Raw genomic sequence first — 23,896 nt, 5'->3', positions numbered from 1 at the left:
TAAAAACAAAAAAATAATATTCAGTCGATGGTTAATAATAGAGCCAGTCATATTTGGATGAATACGAGTTTCGTATCTTTGGGTGAAGTATATAACAAAGGCCTGTAATTTTTAGATAACAGATGCAATGAACGACACGTGGGTGAGCAGTACCCTGCAATTCATGCCTCTGCCCGACGACGACGGCGTGCAAATTAAATGCCAGGCGGACAACAGCGCCATGCCCGGACAGAGCATTGAAGATTCCTTCAAGTTGGATGTCGTCTGTGAGTATTCATATTACAATTTGATTAAACGAATTCTGGGACCCCGGCTCGTGTTGCTTGTGTTTAATACAATACAGTTGTGAATTTGTGTTAATTTTAGAGGACGTGAATTCGTTATTGCAATTCATTGCGAATATATAACTAATTATTGTTGCCAGTAGTCGTGACACAGTACAGTTGATAGAATCAAATTATTGTACTTGTATGTATTGTAGATACAACTATAAATATTATATATATAATACACGCATAGGAAATAAAAAATGATTTTAGGGCTGAGATAGTCCAGGGGTTATAACGATACAATCTCAACTAAAACTTGGAAGTTCTGTTTCGGCAGGCACCTTTGAATTTTTTTTTGTTTAATTTATGTTTAATATTAATATATATAGGCATATATTCTAGTCCACATAGAAGAGTAACGTAATCAATAGAAGCACCTCCTGCAACATGCATTACACAATAAATCTATCAATAATTTCTCACAAATTCCAATAAGGATATAATTTAGGTAGACCCCTTCAACAGAATAAAACGTCTGACATAAGAAAATCAACTGACATTCACGTAAATACATCACTAACATCATTTCCAGTAATACATTTTTTTTTCCCACACCAAATATGAAATGTCATAAACATTTTCGAACAAAAAACGTAATACGAGACTCGACCCAATTTGTTCGGCCCACCTGTTTGCCGAGACAAACGGCTACGACGCAGTTTTCTCCACTTCTTAATATCATGAGACATTCCCTAAATGGATATTGCTACAAAATAAGCAATAACCAAGTTAAACTCAACCAGTTTTCACATCTCTGACATCGTTAAGTTTAATTATCATAGCTACTTAACACCCTGCATTTATACAAGATATACAAACGCGATACTTATAAGCCAACTTCGAGCCATACTTAGTGTAAGGCCGTTAAGGAGCTATGTACAACTTCTTAGATTTTGTTAATTAAATTAAACGATAAAATTTGTATGGCTTTAAAACGTTCATGTTTCACTCACATTAATGTCATGTTTATTGTTATCTTCACGCTAACTAAAATAATCTAGTTTTAATATTAATATATGTCACAGTAAAACTTTAAATATTGTTAGATTATCTGCTCACAGTTAACGCTATTATCTTGAATATATATAATATAATGTAGACGTAAATTTTAGTGAAATTCTATAAATTATTAATAAACGTTTTTTGTTGTAAGTTGATTAAGCGTTTATAATCTTTTGATATATTACAATCTCGCGAGATAGATCATAATCTATGGATATCTAAAGTTTTATTTAGATTTATTAATAAATAAATTTATGAATTGTATGCGTATCTGTACTATGTGAGATTTAAATGGAACTTCTTTGTCGAGCTCATGAATATTAAGAAAGGGTAAATGTGTATTATGTTCCGCTTCTACCTAAGGAGCTCCTGTGCTGCTCAAATTAAACACAAAAGAGCTCATTTTTTGTCCAACGCAGCAAATGCAACAAATACAATTTGATGTACCATCTCGAGAATATGTATAGTAAGGTATGATTATTGTCCTAAAAGAAAAATAAATTTATTACAATAACCAAATATTTAAAGTCTAATTTAATGTTTTATACAAGAGAAAACTCTTGACAAAAATCGAATTTAATATGATTTTTTTGTCACAATGACGGCTCAAAATTTTGATGTCCTGACATTTAAGATAAAATAGACACTCTATACACAGAATTGCCGATAAGGAAAAAAAGATAATTTTTCCTCGAGGAAGTTGTTAAGAAAAGACATTTAATATCAGCGATGAATTAAATATTGGTTTTCGAACAAACACATTTGTGGTCTACTTTTAATTCTAACAAAAAAAAAATGTAAGTTAATTTGAGAAGATAAATTCTACTGAAATGATTATTTGAATACAAAATAGTAAGATATTATTGATATTATTGATGAACCGTGGGTGGGAAGATGATTGATTGATTCTTATTCTCCAAAGTCTAAGATATTAGTCCCATACATTTCGGCTCTCTAGCATTTCGGTTCTGCCAGCGTTTTACAGCCTATACATACAAGTCTTTGCAGTTGAAGAACAAGCCCTTCCCACGTATTCCTCAAGGACAGGCTGCACCATAGTGTCACTCTCATAGTCAGTTTTGCTAATCAGATAAGTACCAGAAAGGACGGCTTCGAGTCAGTAACATTTGCCTGTCTAGAACGCATTTCAAATTATATACATTGATCATGTCCACGAGAATGTGACTGTACCTCATTGTAGTCCATCTTAGTTACATATAGTAATATTTTATTTTTCCAAAGAGTGATTTGTACTCATAAATATTTCAGTTATGCAAGCTCTTCTAAACACTGATGAAATGAGATATCACCATTTATTTTTAAATTTAAATCAAATTTGTAATTTTCAACTTCATTGACGTTGAATTTTCAATACAATGATACCTCACTCAAAGTAATGAAAGAAAATCTTATAGTATAAAGCCGCTGAAGATATCGATTAATATTTACGAATGTGAAACTTTTCAAATTAAAACAGGAACAAAAAAGTATAATCTATAAATAGTAACAAACGATTCATCAAAATCAAATAACAATCGAAGATATTGAGGCATAGACATATACAACCAGCAAATAATTCATTACTTATTTATCCTTACTAGAGTTACTTTTTATCTAATTAAATGAGATTACTTCTGGATTATAACGTATCAATTAATAGATCACAATCAGCAACGCAATTAAGGAACATACACAAAAAGGTAATGAATGCTTAGCCTCTTTCTTTTTGAATTTGCAAGCCCTTTGAAGACCCAAGATTGAATAAGGTATTAATTTATTTTAATTCTTTAGACTCAGTCGGAGTGAAACACGATTTATTTATTAAAGCACCTTTCATTATATTGATTAAATAAGTTTATATTAATATATTTTAGTCGGGACGCCCAGATTGCGGGTTCAAAGCCAGGCAAGCACCGCTCAATATTCATGTGCTCGTCGGTGAATGAAAACATCGTGAGGAAACCTGCATGTGTCTAATTTCACAGATGTTCCACCACATATGTATTCCACCAACCCGCATTGGAACGGCGTGGTGGAATCTGTTACAAACCTATTCCTCAAAGGGAGAGGAGGCCTTAACTCAGCAGTGGGAAACTTACAGGCTGCTGTTGTTGTTGATATATTTTACATTATTGCAATTTATCGGGTAATTGTAGGAAAAATAAGTGCGCTATTAAATAGGTATACCCCAAAAGAGACTTGGTTTTATACTATTTTGAAGATAATAATAATTAGCACCGGAGTTATTGCATAGTATAAAGTCGCCTTTGCCAGTGATAATTCTCCTTCCTTTTCGGGGGCATTGTTAGAAAATGTACATATCAAGATTCTTGGGACTTGTTAAACACAAAGTAAATGCTTACAATTATGGTCGTAACAATAAACTGAAACATTCTGTATCTACCTTAATTAAATTTGTCTTCCATACGACTTCTCTTCATTTTATACTATTTGCTTTAATTTGTATGATGAAATTATTAACGCTCGAACGATTTTTATATCAAAGCTAAAAATCACCGTTTATATATACGTATTATATAAATACACTAGCGAAAGATTAGTAATATTGAAGCCGTGACTTTGTTCGTTATTTATGCGTTAAGCTTATCAAAAAAATTGCTCATTGATTATTACTTGGAATACATTTTATTTTATTCATAAAGAAACTTACTTCTAGTAATATTTTTTTCCTTAAAGCGAACATGTATTCATTCTTTTAAGTCAGATATTTTATGTGCTAGTATAAGAAATATTACGAGAATTGAAAGAACATGTAAAGAACATTTTTTTTATTCTATTGGTTGAGCGAAACGCATATGGGCAACCTGGTGGTAAGTGGTCACCACCGCCCATAGACAATGGTGCTGAAGAAACATTAACCATTCCTTTCATAGTCATTGCGCCAAAAACCTTTTGAGCTCAGCTGTTCTGTTCCTTATGCCTGTAGTTACATTAATTCACTCACCCTTCAAACCGGATCACAACAATACCAAGAATACTGTAGTTTGGCGGTAGAATATCCGATAAGTAAGTACTTTCCAGACGGGCTTACAAAAAGCCCTACCACCAAGTACATGTTTACATTGCTGCATATAATGAGAAGAGAAATGAAATCGTATAATACATATATTATATCGAGGATTTAAATATTAATTAGGTATATTCAGTTACAAATACTAGTAATACCAACTACGGCCTCGTTAGCTGCGGCTAGCTTATAAATCTGCAGATCCCCGAATTTCAGGTCAAGTCTCGGTACGAGCCGATTAAAATATTGTAGTTTTTTTTGTGAAACAATTCTCAGTATCAGCTTGGTCGATACAGAGAACGATTTTAATTGACTATCATGAACAAATGTTCATCTCAAAATATCGCAATTCTATGATATACACACATCAACATTGTCTAGGGATATTTTGAATTTACTCAATTATTTCAAAATTTATTAAAGATAACATGCAACATGTTTATATTTTTATAAAGCCCATTTATCTGACTATACTCCAGAATAAAAAATAAATCATATTATTTTGCGTAAAAATTTTTATCCTTAAATAAAGAAAAATCGTAAAATAATGGTAAAACTAACAATTAATGTTTGTCTCAAGAAAATGTGAAAAATTTAGAAAAGTTATTGTTTTTAACAGTCATATGAAAAATCAGTAGTCTGTAAAACTATCCAGGACATTTATAACGTCCTGCAACAGTTTTTCATACTTTGGATTAAGTTATCCAAGTCTTGCTGCGGTATATTGTCCCAGGTCCGACTAAGATGCAAAAAAGTGGCTCATCCGTCGCAATATTTGCAGGAAAATTCCTCGAAGCCCTTCTTTGGAGTATGGCCCACGCGTGCTCTATGGGGTTTAGGTCAGGTGATTGAGTGGGACAGCCTAAGACCGATACGTCTTGTTCCTACAAGCATCTCGTCACCACTCCCCCTGTGTGCGGACGGGTGCTGTCGTGCATGAGCGTGAATTCTTGGGCCATTTTTAGTCTATGGGGCTAAATTATTGGCACAAGCATCTCGTTACGACATTTTTTGGCCGCCATGGTGTTTCTGATCCAAACGAGGTCTGTTCTTCCACCAAGATAAATTCTCGCCCAAACCATAATTATGCCGCCGTGGTATGAATGGACTTTCTGAAGATGTTGCAGACGGCTATCATGACCAGGGAATCGCCAAACACATACGCTACGTGTATCGGTATGGAAACCGAACCGGGAGTCATCGGTAAACAGCACTACAGACCACTGGTTATCATCCGAGAGCAAATTTACACGAACCCACTCTAGTCGTCGTCCACGATTTCCTCGGCGTAGTGCTGGAGTACGAAATGGCCTGCGAGCATGAAGGTTAGCTTCATGCAGCCTTCTCCTTACAGTTTGGTCACTCACAAGCAACTGGTCCTCTGGCTGGAGCCTCTGAACCAATTGAAGTGCCGTAACATTTGGTTCTCATTTCGCGGCAACTTGCAAATATCGGTCTTGTCGTTGATCGGTTATGCGCTTCCCACCTGGATATCTTTCAGTCACTTCACCAGTAGCACGGTAGCGTGACCATAACCTAGATATGACGTTTTATCTTGTTCCAATCTCCTCAGCAATTCTCTGTTGAGTAGCCCCAGCTTGGAGTATGCCTCCTGCCCTTAGCATTTCTTCTCTCGTTAAATGGCACCGCTGCATGATGCACACAATAGGTTTAACTCGAAATTAATCGATAACTTGTTATAAAACTTAAATTTGACACAAAAAAATATCTTAATATGACGGTAGGTAAACGTAACCTTCGGCCATCGCTAACATTATGTCGCGTAAAAATTTTATTTTTATTTATTTTTTTCAAATTCAAATTTAGAATCGTCCAAGAAGGTTTACAAAATAGTCTTTCATCCAAAGATTTTAAAACCGGATATGATTTTTTGAGTTTAAGAATTTTACACAAAATATCCCTAGACGGTGTTGATGTGTATATTATATAATCCCAATAAAAATGACTATTGAAAAATAACATCGATTAATTTTATTTTAAAGAACTAAAATTTATCAATCCAATGCTGATATAACACAAAGATTGTCATGAAATTCATAAACAACTATTAGTTTGAATTACAATACCTGTTTAAGCTATAATTAAAATCATCCCTGGATGGTTTTATTCATATTTGGCTTAGGCTATAAATCTAATAAAAAACGAAGTCACTTCACGTTAATTCATCATCGGCGTACCTTACGACGAAAAAAGAGTACGAATAGCAAAAAGAGAATTAAATTTTTAACCTCATTACTTCAAGATTAGCCTATACCTTTTTAGAGGCCAGTAATTCAACTGCAAGTTTTCCAATGATGCAGATGCGTAGCAAATGAGCGGTAGTGGTCACTTGTTTGCCACTTATGCCATAAAAATTTAACGATGAGTGAATGGATCTTAAACTGTGCAAATAGTTATAGTACGTGCATGTGTGCGTGCACAGGTACAAATTGCACCTAATGCACTGTTGTCGCTCATTTTCATAATCCAATGGCTCGGCAATCTGACACGACCGGGTAGAATTATTTCCTTAAGTAAATATTGTCGTTGCAACTTTATAATTTGAATCAGTATTTCGTTGTTTATAATTTATTAAACGAGTCTTGAAACACCGCGTATCCATTCGTAATTTAATTTATTTGATAGTAGTACGAGATAATTTAAGAATGTATACGAATTTAGTGATACGCTCATATTTAGAGGAATTTGCAAAATAGAAAGAATTTCTAAAAGGTTACATATACAAACACTATTTGCTAAAGAAAAACCCAAAACGAAGGGAGGAGTTATAGCGCAATAGGGGTAAATTATGGCCACTCTCTTAGGTCATAAGCTAAAAGGATGAAACCGACGCCAAAATATAGGATTTGGAAAATATATGATGAGCCCCGTTATGTAGGGGATATTATAATAAACACTATTTGATAGATTATTACACCAAAGGATGACTGGCTCGTATTCTAGTTGCTAGATATAAAACCGAAAATCCCAAGGTCCACGGTTCAAAGCAGTTCGTACCAATAAAAAGTTATCGTCTATATTTTTCGAAAAATTCTCGGCCTCAAGTCTGGAAATTGAAAGTGTGTTTGTACCGTGCTCCTGAAATCACATAAAGCCTATTAAAGCAGGTCCTGCTGATTTGGTGTTATTCCTCTAGTCTGGATTTGTCTTCAGATCGGATTATGAGTCGTGGAATAGAGTGCACCTGTTTGCGCACATACTTGTGCACCATAAATTGTTCCGCGTAATTAGCGAGTCTGCATTGTAATTGATCACCATGAATCGCTCAGGACATCATCATATTGGAACAAGCACAATAAAGTAACGCCTTTAAGGGTCTACTGAAGCTTATTTCACGATATTGCTCCAATTATCACTACATAGTATAAAATAAAGTTGCTTTTTCTGTCCTTATGTCCCTTTGTATGCGTAAGTCTTTAAATCTACAATTAAAATAATAAACAGGAAATATTGAAAATAATATACGAAACAGCTAAATATCATAATTGTTTATGGCGGGTCGTGTCTATATCTAGGGGTTTTGTTAATTGGCTTCGTCTCTTAGTGATTGATCGTAGTAGCATAACGGGGCTAGCCAGAGGTATTCAGTGTCGTATCGTCGACAACTAATATACCGTATCGCCTTAAGATATCAATTGAGTACGGGTTAGTTAATTAATATCCCTTTATGTATATTTTTGGAAATATATCCTATAACTAGAAATTTGTAATGATGTATCACACGCACACATATGTATATTAATTATATTTCCTTGCTTTAATAAATGATATATTAATACTTTAATGAAATGCCTTTAAGAAATACACAACTCTTCTATGGCATAGAAGGCGATTTTTCTTAATCGATACAACTTGGCAAAGAAAATAGCCTATTCATTTTTAGTGACTAAAAACGTACCTGCCAGGTTGCAGATGTCTCTTTTTTTTTTCTCGCTGGAAAAACGCGTTACGCGCTTCCCCCACGTGATGGAAAGTGGGGGGTGTGTGGGACTCCCCGGAGCCCTGGACGCCGAGTGCGCCCAAGTACGCCGGGTTTACCCACTAAAAAACCAGCGGTACCCTCTCCGTCTTTCGATGGACGCCACGGGATCGCTTACGCATGCTACCGTGACGCCCTGACGGTCGGCCCACCTATGCGGGCCTCTAACACCTAGGGGTGATTCCTGGGGTACTGGGACCCCCCTAGTCCCTGCGGCGCCTATTGAGGCGGTGGGAGAAGGTGCGCGTAGCGCCTTTTCCTCCTCCCCGGTCGTCTTCTGCGGAGCGAGTCAGCGGCGGCACTCTCTTCCCGCTCCCGCTCCGCGGCTTCCTTCTGCGACATGACACTTTCGCAGAAGGAGCGCATCTCTGACCAGCACATCTCGCTACCGAGCATGGCGTTGATGATGCTCGGCAGCGAAAGGTCTCCGCCCATAGTCGCCGCAAGGGTGTGCCTCTGGGGCCCCCACGCAGCACACTCGTACAGGGTGTGGTACGCCGAATCCACTGGCGCACCACATTCGTGGCAGCAGGGTGACTCCTCCCGCCGCGCTATCCCGTGCAGGTACTTACCGAAGCATCCGTGTCCAGTAAGTACCTGCGTCATTCTGTACGACAGTGTGCCGTACTTCCTCTCGACCCAGCGACTCAAGTGGGGACGGATCGCCTCCACTGTCGCTAGGCCCGCCTTGGGTGACCCCAGATCTTCCTGCCATCGGACGATCAGGGCTTGCTGGGCTAGAGCCCTGATCCGCCCGATCTCCGCCGACACTGGACGTTCGCCGCGGTCCCTCGCCTCGACCCGGAACCGGTACACCTCCGCGAGCACCTCCGCCTGGAAGGTTGCAGATGTCCCTCAGTGATGGTAATCACTTTCCATCAGATGAGCCTCTGGCTCGTTTGCTACCTATCCTTTAATAAAAGTCTAGACTTTTCTGTTAATTTTATTATTAATTAACCAACTATATAGCAACCGATGGGACAACCTTAGCATACATAGGGACAGACAGCGGTCAGCGACTTTGCTTTCAAATATTACTATGTAATGATTGGATTAATTTGATAGCCAGTATAGGCTAGGTGGCTCTGGCTACCAATACCCATAGAAATATGTACTGTAAGACATTTTAGCACTACTTTATTACCAAAATACTACAAACCCTGCAAACTGATTCACTCACCAGCAGCACTTTAGCAGCAAATACACTGGCGGGCTTATACAAAGCCCTACCGACATGTATAAATATTAAACAGATGGAATGTCATAGCGCGCGTGCCTCACGTTTTCGGTGGTATACTAATTGCCTTAATAAGCTATAATTATTGAAATCCGATGATTTTACGTAAAATTTGAACCGATGCGGTTATTGTTTTGATAAAACATTTATAAAATCACTTAAAATTCACGTACACAAGCTATAAACCTACTATTTATTTTTAATACCTGTGTACAATGTTGAATTCATATATAAATAATAAGTTCATTTAGCTAATCCTTTTTAGAATACTGTCCATCATAAAATTTTAGTATAATCTCTATTAATATTTTAAATATGAAAGTAACTATGTCTGTCTGTATGTCTGTCGCTCTTTCAAAATCAAACCGCTGAATCGATTTTTATTTATGGAATAGTTTGGCGGACGAGCATATGAGCCACCTGATGGTAAGTGGTCATCATCAGCCATAGACGATGACGCTGTAAGAAATATTAACTATTCCTTACATCGTCAATGCGCCACCAACCTTGGGAACTAAGACGCTGTCCCTTGTGCCTGTAGTTACACTGTCTCACTCACCCTTCAAACCGAAACACAACAATACTGCGTACTGTTGTTTAGCGGTAGAATGTCTGATGAGTGGGTAGTACCTACCCAGGCGGGCTTGCACAAAGCCCTACCACCAAGTAAAATTTGGTATGAAGCAAACTTGAACTCCAATCAAAAGACATAGGCTACTTTTTTGCCTAGCACATGACTACCAACAGCCGAAAACATGAGCAAAGCCCGGGCCACTACTAGTTTATTCTATACGGAGTATCAAACACGATACATTACATTTAAGAGTTTAAAGAATATCAGCTTTGATCTTGTGATTATGAAAACTTAGTTTCTGAATTATTGTAAATTTTTATAGCAATTGATAGTACATATATAATAATATTATGAAACTAAACTGAGGAGATTGTTTGAATGCGCTTATTGCAGAATCGGAACAAATTTGAAATATTAATTCTCTAGATAGCTCGTACATAGAGAAAAGTTATTACAATGTATGTTGTACGGGCAACTCGTATAACAGAAATACACAGCTACGCAGACTTCGTACGGGTGAAATATGAATTATATTGTTTTTGTTTTTTTTTTAAATCCCGGAACCCGGCCCTGTTTAATCTAAATTATTCAATACACTCAACTCACGTAAAAATAATCAAAGGTAATCCAGTAAAGAGATTATTTAAGAGTAGTTTTATAACTGAAGAATATTAATAAGATGTATTTTATAATTATTTTATACTTCCTGTGCCTACAACCTAGTACGAGTTTGATATTAATAAAAAAAAAAAAAATTAGCTTAAGTTACTCCTTATTATATTAGTTATCTGTCAGTTAAAGTCCCGACAAAATTAGTCCAGCCGTTCCAGAGATTAGCCGGAACAAACAGACAGACAGACAGATAAAAATTGTAAAAAATATTATTTTGGTTCATGTATCGTGAATACATACATATGCATTGAGTAAAAAGAGCTATTTTAATATTACAAACAGTCACCCAATTTTATTATATGTATAGATTACGAAAAAATAGTTAAGCAAATAAATATTTAATCGTTATCATTTTTTTAGAAATGAAATATGTTACAAATGTCATAAATTATATTACTTTGAAAAGAAAGATACAGCTTTTCTGCAAATTTAAAATAATACATCATCACTCTTTAATTCAAAGGAGATCAGCCGCTCTTGATCAGAAAATAAGGTTTTTATTCCATTAAAAAATATTTGTTTCTTATTATAATTATTTTTTTGAGAGTTTGTCTCTTTTATTTTTTAAGACGACGTGCACTTTTTCTTATTTACAAAAACCTTAATGTTTCTAAAGTAGCTTTTAAAGTGTGTTTACTGTAACTTTACCGGCAAACTTGTTGAAAATTAATTCTATGTAATTTAGCCCAGTCCAGCTCTACGGTAAATTTACACCCGTAAATATGCCAGTGTCAAGCTTGCATTTTAAATTTAACTTAAATTAGCTTTTTGTTAACCTATTAGGAGAGAATCGAAATAATTTTTATTTACACATACATATTAATAATTTTATGTCCTTATACGAGGACGTAAAAATAACGACCTAATTATTTCTCTCTTAGACTCTACGTCTATCGAGTCGAGATGGCCCAGTGGTTAGAACGCGTGCATCTTAACCGATGATTGCGGGTTCAAACCCAGGCAAGCACCGCTGATTCATTTGCTTAATTTGTCTTTATAATTCATCTCGTACTCAGCGGTGAAGGAAAACAACGTGAGGAAACCTGCATGTGTCTAATTTTATCGAAATTCTTCCACATATGCATTCCACCAACCCGCATTGGAACAGCGTGGTGGAATATGTTCCAAACCCTCTCCTTAATGGAAGAGGAAGCCTCATCCCAACAATGGGAAATTGACAGGCTGTTACTTTACTTTACTTTATGCCCTTATACGAGGACGTAACTTACTATATTTATTCTTAACTTACTATATTTATTTTTTAACTTACTATATTATTCCTAAATATCTCTCTCTTAGTCACTATGGCAAACTGCATTCTTTCTGACACTGGTCTCTCATGATTGAGAATTTAAGTCCGTATATCCAAACATTCGCATATTATTAATGTGAATAGAAAAAAAAGCAGTAGAAGATATTACCGTATTATATAATTATTCGTATTGATACTGTAAGTTATATAAACCACGATGGTCATTCAAACAGCATCAATGCTGAAATGTATAAATTTTCTCATAGAGAAATCTGTTATTAGATTGGAAATACGAGATTTATACCAAAAAGTTTTTACATACTATTTAACTTTGTTTTTTAAATAGTCATGCATTAAATTCTCTAAAGTGCTATACGTTGCAAATGCACCAAGGCTCTGTCCAAACAGCTTACTCACTGCGGAGTTTGGGATTAGTTTCAACTAATTTGGTCGTTTCTAACTTACGCATTATTTACGAGGACACTATATAGGATTAATTTATCTTTTGTTTTCTCACTTTCAAATCTAATTGCACTATAATTACTTAAATTTATATTATTATTTATCTTGTGATCGGCAACGAAGAAATTGTCAGAAAAGTACGTAAAAAGTACATAAAAAATCTGCCCTGTATGCATTTACTACTAGAATAAGGGCAGAGTGGTCATAGCTTCCTTTTTAAAAAGGGAGAACAAGACAGGTATCGTAGAGTCTTAATATCTGATGATGATAGGAATAACTCCTCCACTTTTAGTCATAATAAAGTTAAATATAAAAATAAATAACATTTTACTGAAACAATTCCGACACGAGAATCTCAAAAACTAATCAACGATTTCTTTTTAATTATTTGCTTAATAGAATAAAGTGGGGATTAAAGGTAATTATTCCACAAAGAAATACTGTTATTATTTAGTACATATAATATTTTTATTCAATTGTATATAGCTGACGAGTTAGTTTAAGTGCTAATATTTAAATAATTCAATCTAAAAAACAGCATCAAGTTGTTCTTTCTAAAAGTTCTGAATCTGAAGAATTATCCTACGGTTTACTCAGGAGAGGGTGAAGTAGGTATATGTTGTAATTGTATTCAAATATACCAACATTAAATCTACGTTGCGAAAGTCTAGATTTTAGTATAGTTAAGTCTGTAATGTAAACTTCGTGAAAAGTTTATCCGTTGCAGACGACTTGTTAGGCACCAGTGACGTAGTTGACTTGTCTTCCCCGACGGAATGTTTACACGGAAGAGACTAAGAATTAATTTGTTCTCTGAATTAACTCTTAACAAGTCATATACATTATCCCGTTTTTTATGTACACAGACATGGTCACTTACACTTACACACATGTGTGTAAGTGTAAGTGACCATGTTATATATCTAACTAGAAGTCGCACGCAGTTTCGTTCACATTCGTTTACAAATGTGAACGAAGGAAAATTACAAAATAAGGAAAATGTGATTCGTTGATTATCCTATACTGTTATCATCGGCGGCTTTTCTTGTATTTGAGTTATTGGTATGTCAGGTGTTAGATGTAAAGGTAACATGTACCCTCATTGAGACTGAAACTTTATTAATAGTTTCATCAAATTCAGTTCAATAGTTTGGCCGTGACTTGGCTCTTAACAAGTTATATACATTATCCCGTTTTTTATGTACACAGACATGGTCACTTTTACACACATGTGTGTAAGTGTAAGTGACCATGTTATATATCTAACTAGAAGTCGCACGCAGTTTCGTTCACATTCGTTTACAAATGTGAACGAAGGAAAATTACAAAATAAGGAAAATGTGATTCGTTGATTTATCCTATACTGTTATCATCGGCGGCTTTTCTTGTATTTGAGTTATTGGTATGTCAGGTGTTAGATGTAAAGGTAACATGTACCCTCATTGAGACTGAAACTTTATTAATAGTTTCATCAAATTCAGTTCAATAGTTTGGCCGTGACAGATACAGATAGACTCTTTGAAGACGCGCCTCTCTTCTTTAAGTTATTGTCGTTTTATAAAGTTAACAATATCTAATTTATATTTTTCGCTGTATTTTCTCTTATTCATCTTCTTACACGTTCACCACCTAGATGACTGAAAATCCACAACAGCGCGATTTTTAAAACATTTACTGGCTAGCACAGCACTCTGTGGTACCAGCTTTCGCCGGCGCGCCGGCGCGGCGGTTTGTCCGAACCGATGACGACTATCAAATACTGACCGACGAGTTGGGAACCTTCAAGAAAAGAATATACTTCTATTTTTTTTTATCACCGTTCCTTAAACCGACAACGCACTTGCAAACCCCCGTGTTGCAGATTTCCATATGCGGTGGTCACTTTCCATCAAGTGAGCTCCTGCTCGTTTGCCACCTATATTAAAAAAAAAAAAGAAAACATATCTTTTATAAGCATGAGCGTCATTTATTCGCACTAACGATAGCTAATCGTGGACGGGCACGCCTTAGTAAGTGAATAAATGTATAATGCAATAATTTGTCTTTTTCTTGCAAACGCTAAATTGCTGATGCGAAAAAGAGAGAAGTCATTATACAAACAACTATTCATTATTCATCTGTACAAAGTTTATTATAAGGCTGTTAAAATACTTGCTTACTATGTGTTTACCTTTCTTGTTTTATTTAATTAAGGACTAAACTAAATAACAGATTTTGGTGAAACTCCATAGATTTCGTTAAATAGCAGCTGACGACTAATCCTTAGGGAAATGCGCGGGATTAAACTGGTAATTTAAAATCATTACAATGACAATTTAATAATTTATATTATTTTATTTCAATTGTCATCAAAATGCTTTGAAAGTCTTACTTAATTTCAACGCAAATTGCAAGCTTTTTAAACAGATAAAAGAGTCAGCATCACAGCGTTATTGCATTGCATATGATATGATATAAATAAAAACTTAAAAAAAATTATAACAGGCGAATTTTAAAATGGACTAACACACATTGATCACGTCCGACCATAATCATTAGAGCTTTAAGAAGTACTACTAACCATTACGTACGTCCCCCATGCACCAATCTTACGAACTAAGAAGTTGCATCCCCTGTGCAATTACACTGACTTACAAACCAGAACACAACTACACTAATTAGTATTGTTTAGAATAAGCGACGATTGAGTACTTCTTAAGCTAAGATGGGCCTAGTGGTTAGAACGCGTGCTTCTTAATCAATGATTGCGGGTTCAAAGCACTGAATATTCTTGTGCTTAATTAGTGTTTATAATTAATCTCGTGCTCGGCGGTGAATGATAACGTCGTGAGGAAACCTGCACGTATCTTATATTATCGTAATTCTGCCACGTGTATCCATCAACCCGCATTAGAACAGCATAGTCCAAGTTCTTCTCAATGGAAGATGGAGCTGGGAATAGTACAGGCTGTAGTAGTACTTACTCATTTGATTGCACAAAGCTCTACCACAAAGTGTATTTAAGTATATTTTAAATATACAGTGTATTGAAAATTTAGGTAAGTATTATGTCACCGTGTTCAGTGAGAGGTAATTAAAATCTTGTTATGTGTTTACTTAACATGAAAAGCAACACCGATTTTGGTCCAAAACTAATTTCGACCAACGAATCGTTTTAGGACTCGACTAACATTTTCAAGGAGATTCAATTAGATTTCACCTATTGTTATACGAAAAATTCGATTTTAATAAATGCTGAAATTTTTTCTATATTATAAGTAAATTTATTTACAAATTCTACGATTAAATTTTTTTCTGACTTGTATTGATTTCTTTATCATGAATATTAAAATTGAATTGATATTATTTACTCAATTCGAGCTTTGGAATTAAATGCTGAGCAATTAATTTAAATTATAAAATTCGGTACAGTAAATCCAATTAGTAAACATTTCCATTCCCGATACGCAAACACACACTAATTACGTAATTGTTCAAAGCATACGGAAGCATCGTAGCGCGCGAAATGACTTAATTCTTTAATGGGACAGTCGTCAAAATGAGCAAAGAAACGCGCTGACTCTATTACGACTAAGGAAATTAATTTTCGAATATAAATAAATTCTATTTACTTCTGCTTGGCGAACCGTAACGCATTTACAGCGGGAATAGCTTCGCTCCCGTCTTGAATCGTTTTGGCAACAATTTAACGTAGAAATCGTAAATGTTTATTTGGACGACGTTTTCGCGCCGCGGGTCGACGTCGTTATAGGTCTTTAATGGCCAATAAAGTGTCAACGCCTGGTTTGAGACTCTCTTCACCTGAACAAACCAGATGTTTCAGTTGTTCGGTAATGATTGTACCATCGCGTGGTTTGCGATCGTTCGCTCTGTATATTATCGACACGCTATTATTATTTAAATCGTTCAAGTGAATAAAACTGTACGATGGTTCTATAGGAGGGTGTATTTGATTGATACTGTTATGTAAGTAAACTAGTCATAGTCCGTAAATGTCTTACTATTGAGCAGAGAACGTTTCTAAATATGAGGCTTATGCAAAACAAGTCCCAATTACTTAAAAAGTAAAGTAAAGTAAAGTAACAGCCTATAAATTTCCCACTACTTGGATAAGGCCTCCTTTTCCATTAAGGAGAGGGATTGGAATATATTCCACCGCGCTGTTCCAATGCGGGTTTTTGGGTTGCACATGTGGCAAAATATCGATGAAATTGGACACATGCACGTTTCCTCACAATGTTTTAATTCACAAATTAAGCACATATACATATATAGTGAAGCTTGCCTGGATCTGAACCCGCAATCATCGGTTAAGATGCGAGCGTTCTAACCACTCGGCCATCTCAACTCTTTAAAAAAAGGTTAGGTATTTAGATTTACATAAACAAATCATATGAAAGTTCAGTGGCACGTCGCGCTTGAATCTGTGGTTATCGGTTAATAAAGTACAAAAATAAATTAAAAAAAAAACAATTAAAAGTAGGATATCTGTGCTTAACGTAATTAAAGGTTAAACTTTTGCAATTCATATATTTATCGTCATTAAAAATCAAGTTAAATTAATAAAAAAAAGTATTATTATAAGTTATACCACCACACATCATGCGCTGTAAATATAAAATCTTCATATTCTATATTCAATTATTCAATAAATATTTATTTTCTATATTATATTCACCACAAAATTTAAGGGTAAGTTTTTTGGCTAATTCCTACACGTTGAGAGCTGAGATAGCCCAGTGGTTAAAACTCGTGCATCTCAACCGATGATTGCGGGTTCAAACCCAGGCAAGCACCACTATATATATATGTCCTTAATTTGTGTTTATAATTCATCTCGTGCTCGGCGGCGAAGAACAACATCGTGACGAAACCTGCATGTGTCTAATTTCATCGAAATTCTGTCACATGTGCATTCCACCAAACCGCATTAGAATAGCGTGGTGGAATATGTTCCAAACCCTCTCCTTAATGGAAGAGGAGGTCTTATCTCAGCAGCGGGAAATGTACAGGCTGTTACTTAACTTTTACTTTACCTACACGTTGCTTCTGTGCCGCTGGTTCAGAATTGCACAAAGCACTTACATAAACTGAAGCAATTTGATAATAATTTTCATAAATGCACATCATCAAAATGAATAGCTGTGTTTAAAACTTTCAACGTTCCGGAACATAGCCTAGTTTCATATTTATTCTAATGAACATTCCAAACAATGAAACTTAAATATGATAACGATGTAGAAACCGCATAGATAGGAGATTTTCCATCCGTTCAAGTATGCAGATTGGTTGAAAATCATTCGGTGTTCGGTTATTCGATAAAGTTAGCGGATGTATGCTTAAGTCCATTTTGACATAGGATTAATGTTATTCGATATTATCATGTATTCTATTGCAAATATTCATTAACTTTATCTCAATAACTCATATATAATGCTTGAATATCAAGAACGATATTGTTCTGTTGAATAAAATTAATTCAGAATTATATTTATTTTTTGTTTTCTTACTCGATTGAAAATATAATACACTAGCTATGACCGTGACTTCGTAAACGTTTGAATAAAACTTAAATTTGGTAAAAAAATCTAAAATAAATGTAACCTAAGTTACTTCTTATTACATAAGCTATCTGCCAGTGAAAGTTCCATCAAAATCCATTTCAGAGATTAGCCGGAACAAACAGACAGACAAAAATTATAAAAAAAATGTTAATTTATTATATGTACCGTATATGTAGTAAAAAAAAACAAAATTTTAATATTACAAACACACTCCAATTTTATTATATGTATAGACTAGCTGTGCCGGCGACCTTGTACGCCTTTGAATTTAACAAAAAAACATATTATTGTAGCCTAAGTATATCCTGATTATATCAGTTATCTGCCAGTGAAAGTTCGGTCAAAATTGGTCCAACTGTTCCAGAGATTAGCTGGAACAAACAGGCAGCCAGACAGATAAAGAAAATTTGTAAAAAATGTTATTTTGGTGTATGTACCGTGTATATATACATATGCATTGAGTAAAAAGGGGTTATTTTAATATTACAAACAGACACTCCAATTTTATTATGTGTATAGATTAATAAAATTATAAAATAATTTTGACGTAGCTTGAGTAATGTCAGTAAGTCTTATTAAATGTAAGTGTTTTGTTATTTGTAAGGGCCTCCTTTCGGGGTGACTCCTTCAATTACTCGACGCATCTCTGTCTTGTCTTCTCCCACTCCATCTCTTAATTAGTACCTCAATTTATTTTCTTATAACATAAAGTACTAATTCGTTATTTAATATGTTTCTGTATTGTCCTGTAGTCTCTGTTTATATGGCAGAATAATAATAATAATATTTTTGATATAGAGACACGGATAAATGGTCCACATGATGGTACCACCACCGCCCATAGACATTGTTATTATAAGAAATATAAGTTACTTAGATCGCCGATATATCACCAAGTTTGGGTCTGTAGTTATACTGGCTTACTCACTCTTCAAACCGGAATACAACAATACCGTTTTTCTTAAAAGTATATATGATGCTTGGGTGGTACCTATCCAATGGGCTTTCACAAAGCTCACCACCGAAAAAATACCGTAGTGACTAGCGGAACCCGTCAGAGTTTGTCTAACCCAAATAATAGATTTTGGGTACTTTTACATAATACGTAACCTTTTATATTTATTTTTTGAAAACGAAAACAGTGTAAGCAACTCCTTAAAATATAAGGTTTTTATTAGAGAAAGTTTCGTCTATGCGTTTCAGCTGTTTCGAAGATAACCTTGAAAGAAAACGACAAACAGACGGACGGATATTTGAAAAAGTGTGCTCTTTGTTTGAGAGTACTTAATGGGATATGTGCAGGCCAAAATAAGCTTGCACATGTCCCATCTCATCCGGCATTGCACATCTCATGTAGGGTACCCTCCTCGTCTGGGCAGGTGCCCAGACGGGCAGGTACCCTACATAAGATTTCCTACAGCCAGATGTTTTGTTACGGAAAAATAACTTAGAAAAAAATATTTGAGGAGAAAACTAATTGAGCCAGTATCAATACAGACAAGAAACAAATCTTATTTAAATAGGTGAAAAGTAGCCGCAGTGGCGATATAAGGAATTGTTTTAGTTCTTACAGCGCCAATGTCAATGGGCGATTATGACCACCATCAGGTAGCCCTCAGTACCTAATTTTATATTATTTTACAAACTTACACTTAAAATTTATTACTTTTTAAGAATTAATAACATTAAATGCTTAAATAATAGGTTGGGGAAAAAGTTTCTTCGTATTTTATATGAAAATTCAAAAAGTTTTTTTTATAGTTTATTTACATTTGACTAAAGTATGTAGGTGCCATTTTGTTCCATAACTTTTTGCCATCTTGTTGGTAGTGACATGATCCCATTGCTGTAAAAATTTTGGGGCTTCTGATCGAAAAACTGCGACAAGCGGTTTTGGCAGTCCTCTCGTGATTTTAACCTGACACTGCCTAAGGAATTCTGCAGAGACCGAAACAGATGAAAATCTGAAGGTGCAAGGTCAGGACTATACGGCGGATGCATTAATACCTCCCAGCCAAACTCTCGTAATTTTTGTTGAGTGGCTAAAGATGTGTGAGGTCTAGCGTTGTCATGGTGAAAAACCACACCCCTTCTGTTGATCAATTCTGGCCACTTTCTCTCAATTTCTTGCTTCAATCTTATCAATTGTTCGCAATACAGTTCTGAATCGATGGAAGGGCCTCATAATGAATGAGGCCCTTCCAATCCCACCATACACACAGCATTACCTTGTTGCGAGTTAATCCGGGTTTTGCCACAGTCTGTGAAGCTTGACCGGCCTTTGACCACGATCTTTTTCGCACGTTCTTGTCGTATGTGATCCACTTTTCATCACCAGTTATCAGCTTCTTCAAAAATGGTTCGGTTTCATTACGTCGTAATAAAGAATCACAAATGAGTACACGGTTCATTAGGTTTCTTTCAGTGAGTTCATGAGGCACCCATATATCGAGCGTTTTTGTGTACCCAGCTTTATTCAAATGAGTCAAAACCGTTTTGTGGTCAATTGCCAGTTCTTCAGCTACATCGTAACTACTCATATGCCGATCTTGCTCCACTTTTTCAAAAATGGCATCAATTTTGTCCGTAACAGGGCGACCAGAGCGAGATGCATCTTTGATATCAAAATTTCCGGCTTGAAAACGCTTAAACCCAACTTGCGCTACTCTCACAGATACTGCATTAGATCCATAAACATCACAAATTTTTTTCGCGGCTTGAGTTGCATTTTTACCTTTTTTATAGTAAAATTTTAAAATGTATCGAATTTCTTCTTTAGATTCCCTCATTTTAACAACAACAAAAACAAATGAAAATCACACAAATTCCTAATTTGAATTTGGAAGTGCCTTCTTTAAAATTAAAACTTTTTAATGATACCAAAACCAGCCAGATACAAATGGTATAGCCAAAGATATTTTATTACAAGTTCATACATACTATATGCGAAAAGACTTTTTCCCAAACCTAATATATATAAATATGAACTAAAACTAGTTACTGTATAAATCTTGACCGCGTGGAATGGTGGCAAGAATGATCTAATTATTTTTTTATACATTAAAATGTATTTCGAATCGTTCCTTTAAGTATTAAGACGAAATATTAAATTTAAATGACGTGCAACCTTTGAATGTTATTAGATCTGATTCTTCGAAACTCAAGACGTAATTTTACTTAAGTAATTTCATATAATGGAATTTCACTTCAATCTGAAGTTCGCTTAAAGGGAGAGACGTCCCTTCGAGTTTTAATGGCTTGAACAGGATCTTGAATAGAATTTACTTTTTGACATTTATGTAATAATTCATAATTCGAACATTGACTAACCCATTAAATATATTCGAACGATTCAAAATCCATTTCGAAAATTAACTGATTAAAAATGAAGACATCGAATTCTCGTATGAAAAAATAATATGTAGAAAAGAGGTTTTAATGCGAAGGGTAGCTGAAGTATAAAGGTTAATCTCAACGCTATCCTACTTTATATCGTATACAATTTTCTCAGAATTTCTTACATATAATAATCACATATTCTACCTGAATGGGTACATATTATACTCAGTATTATACGGGCCGTATTATGTATATATATGTTTATATAATAAACAGCTTAAGTGAAGAACAGCGATTTAGATATACTGGCAAATTGACCTCTTGACCTTTTCAGCTTTTCTCATACCGTTTTCTTCAATAACACATTTTTAGATGAGAAAAGGATAATAAATATTTATTTTAAAGATGACAACGTTTTTTTTTTTGTTTCAGATCCGCCAGTAGTATCTTTGTCGTTGGGCAGCACACTCAACCCTAATGACATCAAAGAAGGCGACGACGTTTACTTCGAGTGTTCCGTACGTGCGAATCCAAAGGAACATCGCATATCTTGGTATCACAATGTAAGTTTACCCGTGAGCTCGCCCGAATAACAAACATTCATCAATTATTCCACAAGCAAATTATGCATCGAGTGTTATGTTTTGCTGAGTTTGGATTCGGGATGTGATTGATTCAATAATTACAGGTGTAAAGGTGATGAAACTCACTCAAAAGAGCAAGCGGAAATAACTGGCTATTATTAAGAAATTGACATTCAAGATTAGCAGGAATCTTTTCTTATTCAATATATAATTTGGGGTCACATAATGTCCCCCAAATAACTTACAAATGAAAAATAATGATAGATGCTACCAGAGATTAGTATATTTATCTTACAACGTTGATTTATTTATTATCTTTATTTGCATAAAAATAATTGACATTAAGGTCTTAACTTTAAACAAACAAAAATTAAAAATAATTCCCGTAAAAATCATGACCGCGTGTCATGGTGGCAAGAACGCTAGCAGCATTACCTGTTGAGTCGCAAATAAATACAAAGACATTATTATAACATTTAAAATATTATATTTTAAGTTAAATAATATATTTTGGTACAGTACAGAAGGTAAATGTTGGACACTGCTGGGCTCTCCCTCCCTCTGTGGGAGGTTTGGTGTTTATTAAAACACAGCACTGCTCCGATACAGATTGGCGGATATACATAATTAAAATGGCAGATTTTCATCCCACCCATGCAAGCTAACCACGAGACAAATTATACTCACAAATGAAGCCCAGGAAATTCAGAGCAGAGGGATCTTTGGTTAAGATTCACGTATTCTCACCGCACGACTATCTGGCCTCCGAAATGACGTCACACCAAGTACATATACTGCGGTACTACAAGAATCCATATAAAATCTAATAACAATTTATACTTGGCCGGGGATCGCATGCAATGGTCTCATGAAGTTTTCGCAAAGTGCAAATGACCGCAATAAGAACCGTTGGAGAAATCTACAATTTTCGTTTTAAGTTTTGCGGTAGTATGCGAATACAAATGAGGTCGTTAAAAGTAGTTCTCATATCGTGAACGGTGTTAAAAACTCAATTGAAAGTTTAATTGAAGAATTTCTTGACTGGATTGCGAACGATTATGAAGATTTATAAGAACTAAAGCGTCAATCCGGATCTTCTTAACGGGACTGAATTAATAAAAGTGGAATTTGTGAAGGTGCTACTTGTTTATAAATATGTTATGAAATAATATTATTTTGGAACTATGTCAAAATGCGTATAGTAGTTTTTTTTTTACTTTAAAATATATATTGGCGTTCCTTTGAGGTCCTACTCGTGCAGTGATTGGAAGCAGTATACAAATCTCGTATACGGTCAGGGTCCATCAATATTCTAAATAATGATTTAAATTAAAAAAAAAACTGTAAACTCAATCATGATAAAATATAAAAAAAAACCTTAAATTATCGTATATAAAATATCGAATTCCACAGTGGGTCAATTAACAAAATCTGTGTGAATAAATGCGAAAGTAAATATGTTATCACGCTTAAACCACTGAACCGATTTTGGTGAAATTTGTTATGTGAATAGGTTGAATCTCGGAAATCCCTCAGTGAGGGATAAAATGAAGAGTTTGTAAGCTATATGTAGAGTTTTATATCGTGGGTAAAGCCGAAAGTTTAGCTAGTATACATTATCCTCATTCCATTGTTTACGTAAACAATCAAACAACAGTATAAGGATACGATAACTCAAATTCTAAAGCGAAATTTCGAACATAATGAACGTCAAACAATATTCATTACGTATAAATAAAACAAGAACAAGCAACTAAATGATGTTAAAGATACACTTGCGAGTTTAAACGCTACGTCTACCCGGAGACTTGTGAAATTAGACACGTCGGAACATTCTATCGCTGGCTATTAAA

General features: G+C 35.0%; 1 protein-coding gene across 1 annotated transcript in view; it reads left to right on the top strand.

Moving 5' to 3' along the window:
• Positions 1-23,896, top strand: part of LOC124538499 (synaptogenesis protein syg-2-like) — a 111,608-nt gene that overhangs the window by 68,544 nt on the left and 19,168 nt on the right. The window contains exons 8-9 of the mRNA XM_047115578.1: positions 116-266; positions 21,892-22,022. Of these exons, the coding sequence (XP_046971534.1) occupies positions 116-266; positions 21,892-22,022 (282 nt within the window). The remainder of the gene's footprint in view (positions 1-115; positions 267-21,891; positions 22,023-23,896) is intronic.

The sequence above is a fragment of the Vanessa cardui genome, chromosome 20, assembly GCF_905220365.1.
Source record: "Vanessa cardui chromosome 20, ilVanCard2.1, whole genome shotgun sequence".
Classification (NCBI taxonomy): domain Eukaryota; kingdom Metazoa; phylum Arthropoda; class Insecta; order Lepidoptera; family Nymphalidae; genus Vanessa; species Vanessa cardui.
This window is presented reverse-complemented; position numbering and strand designations above follow the sequence as displayed.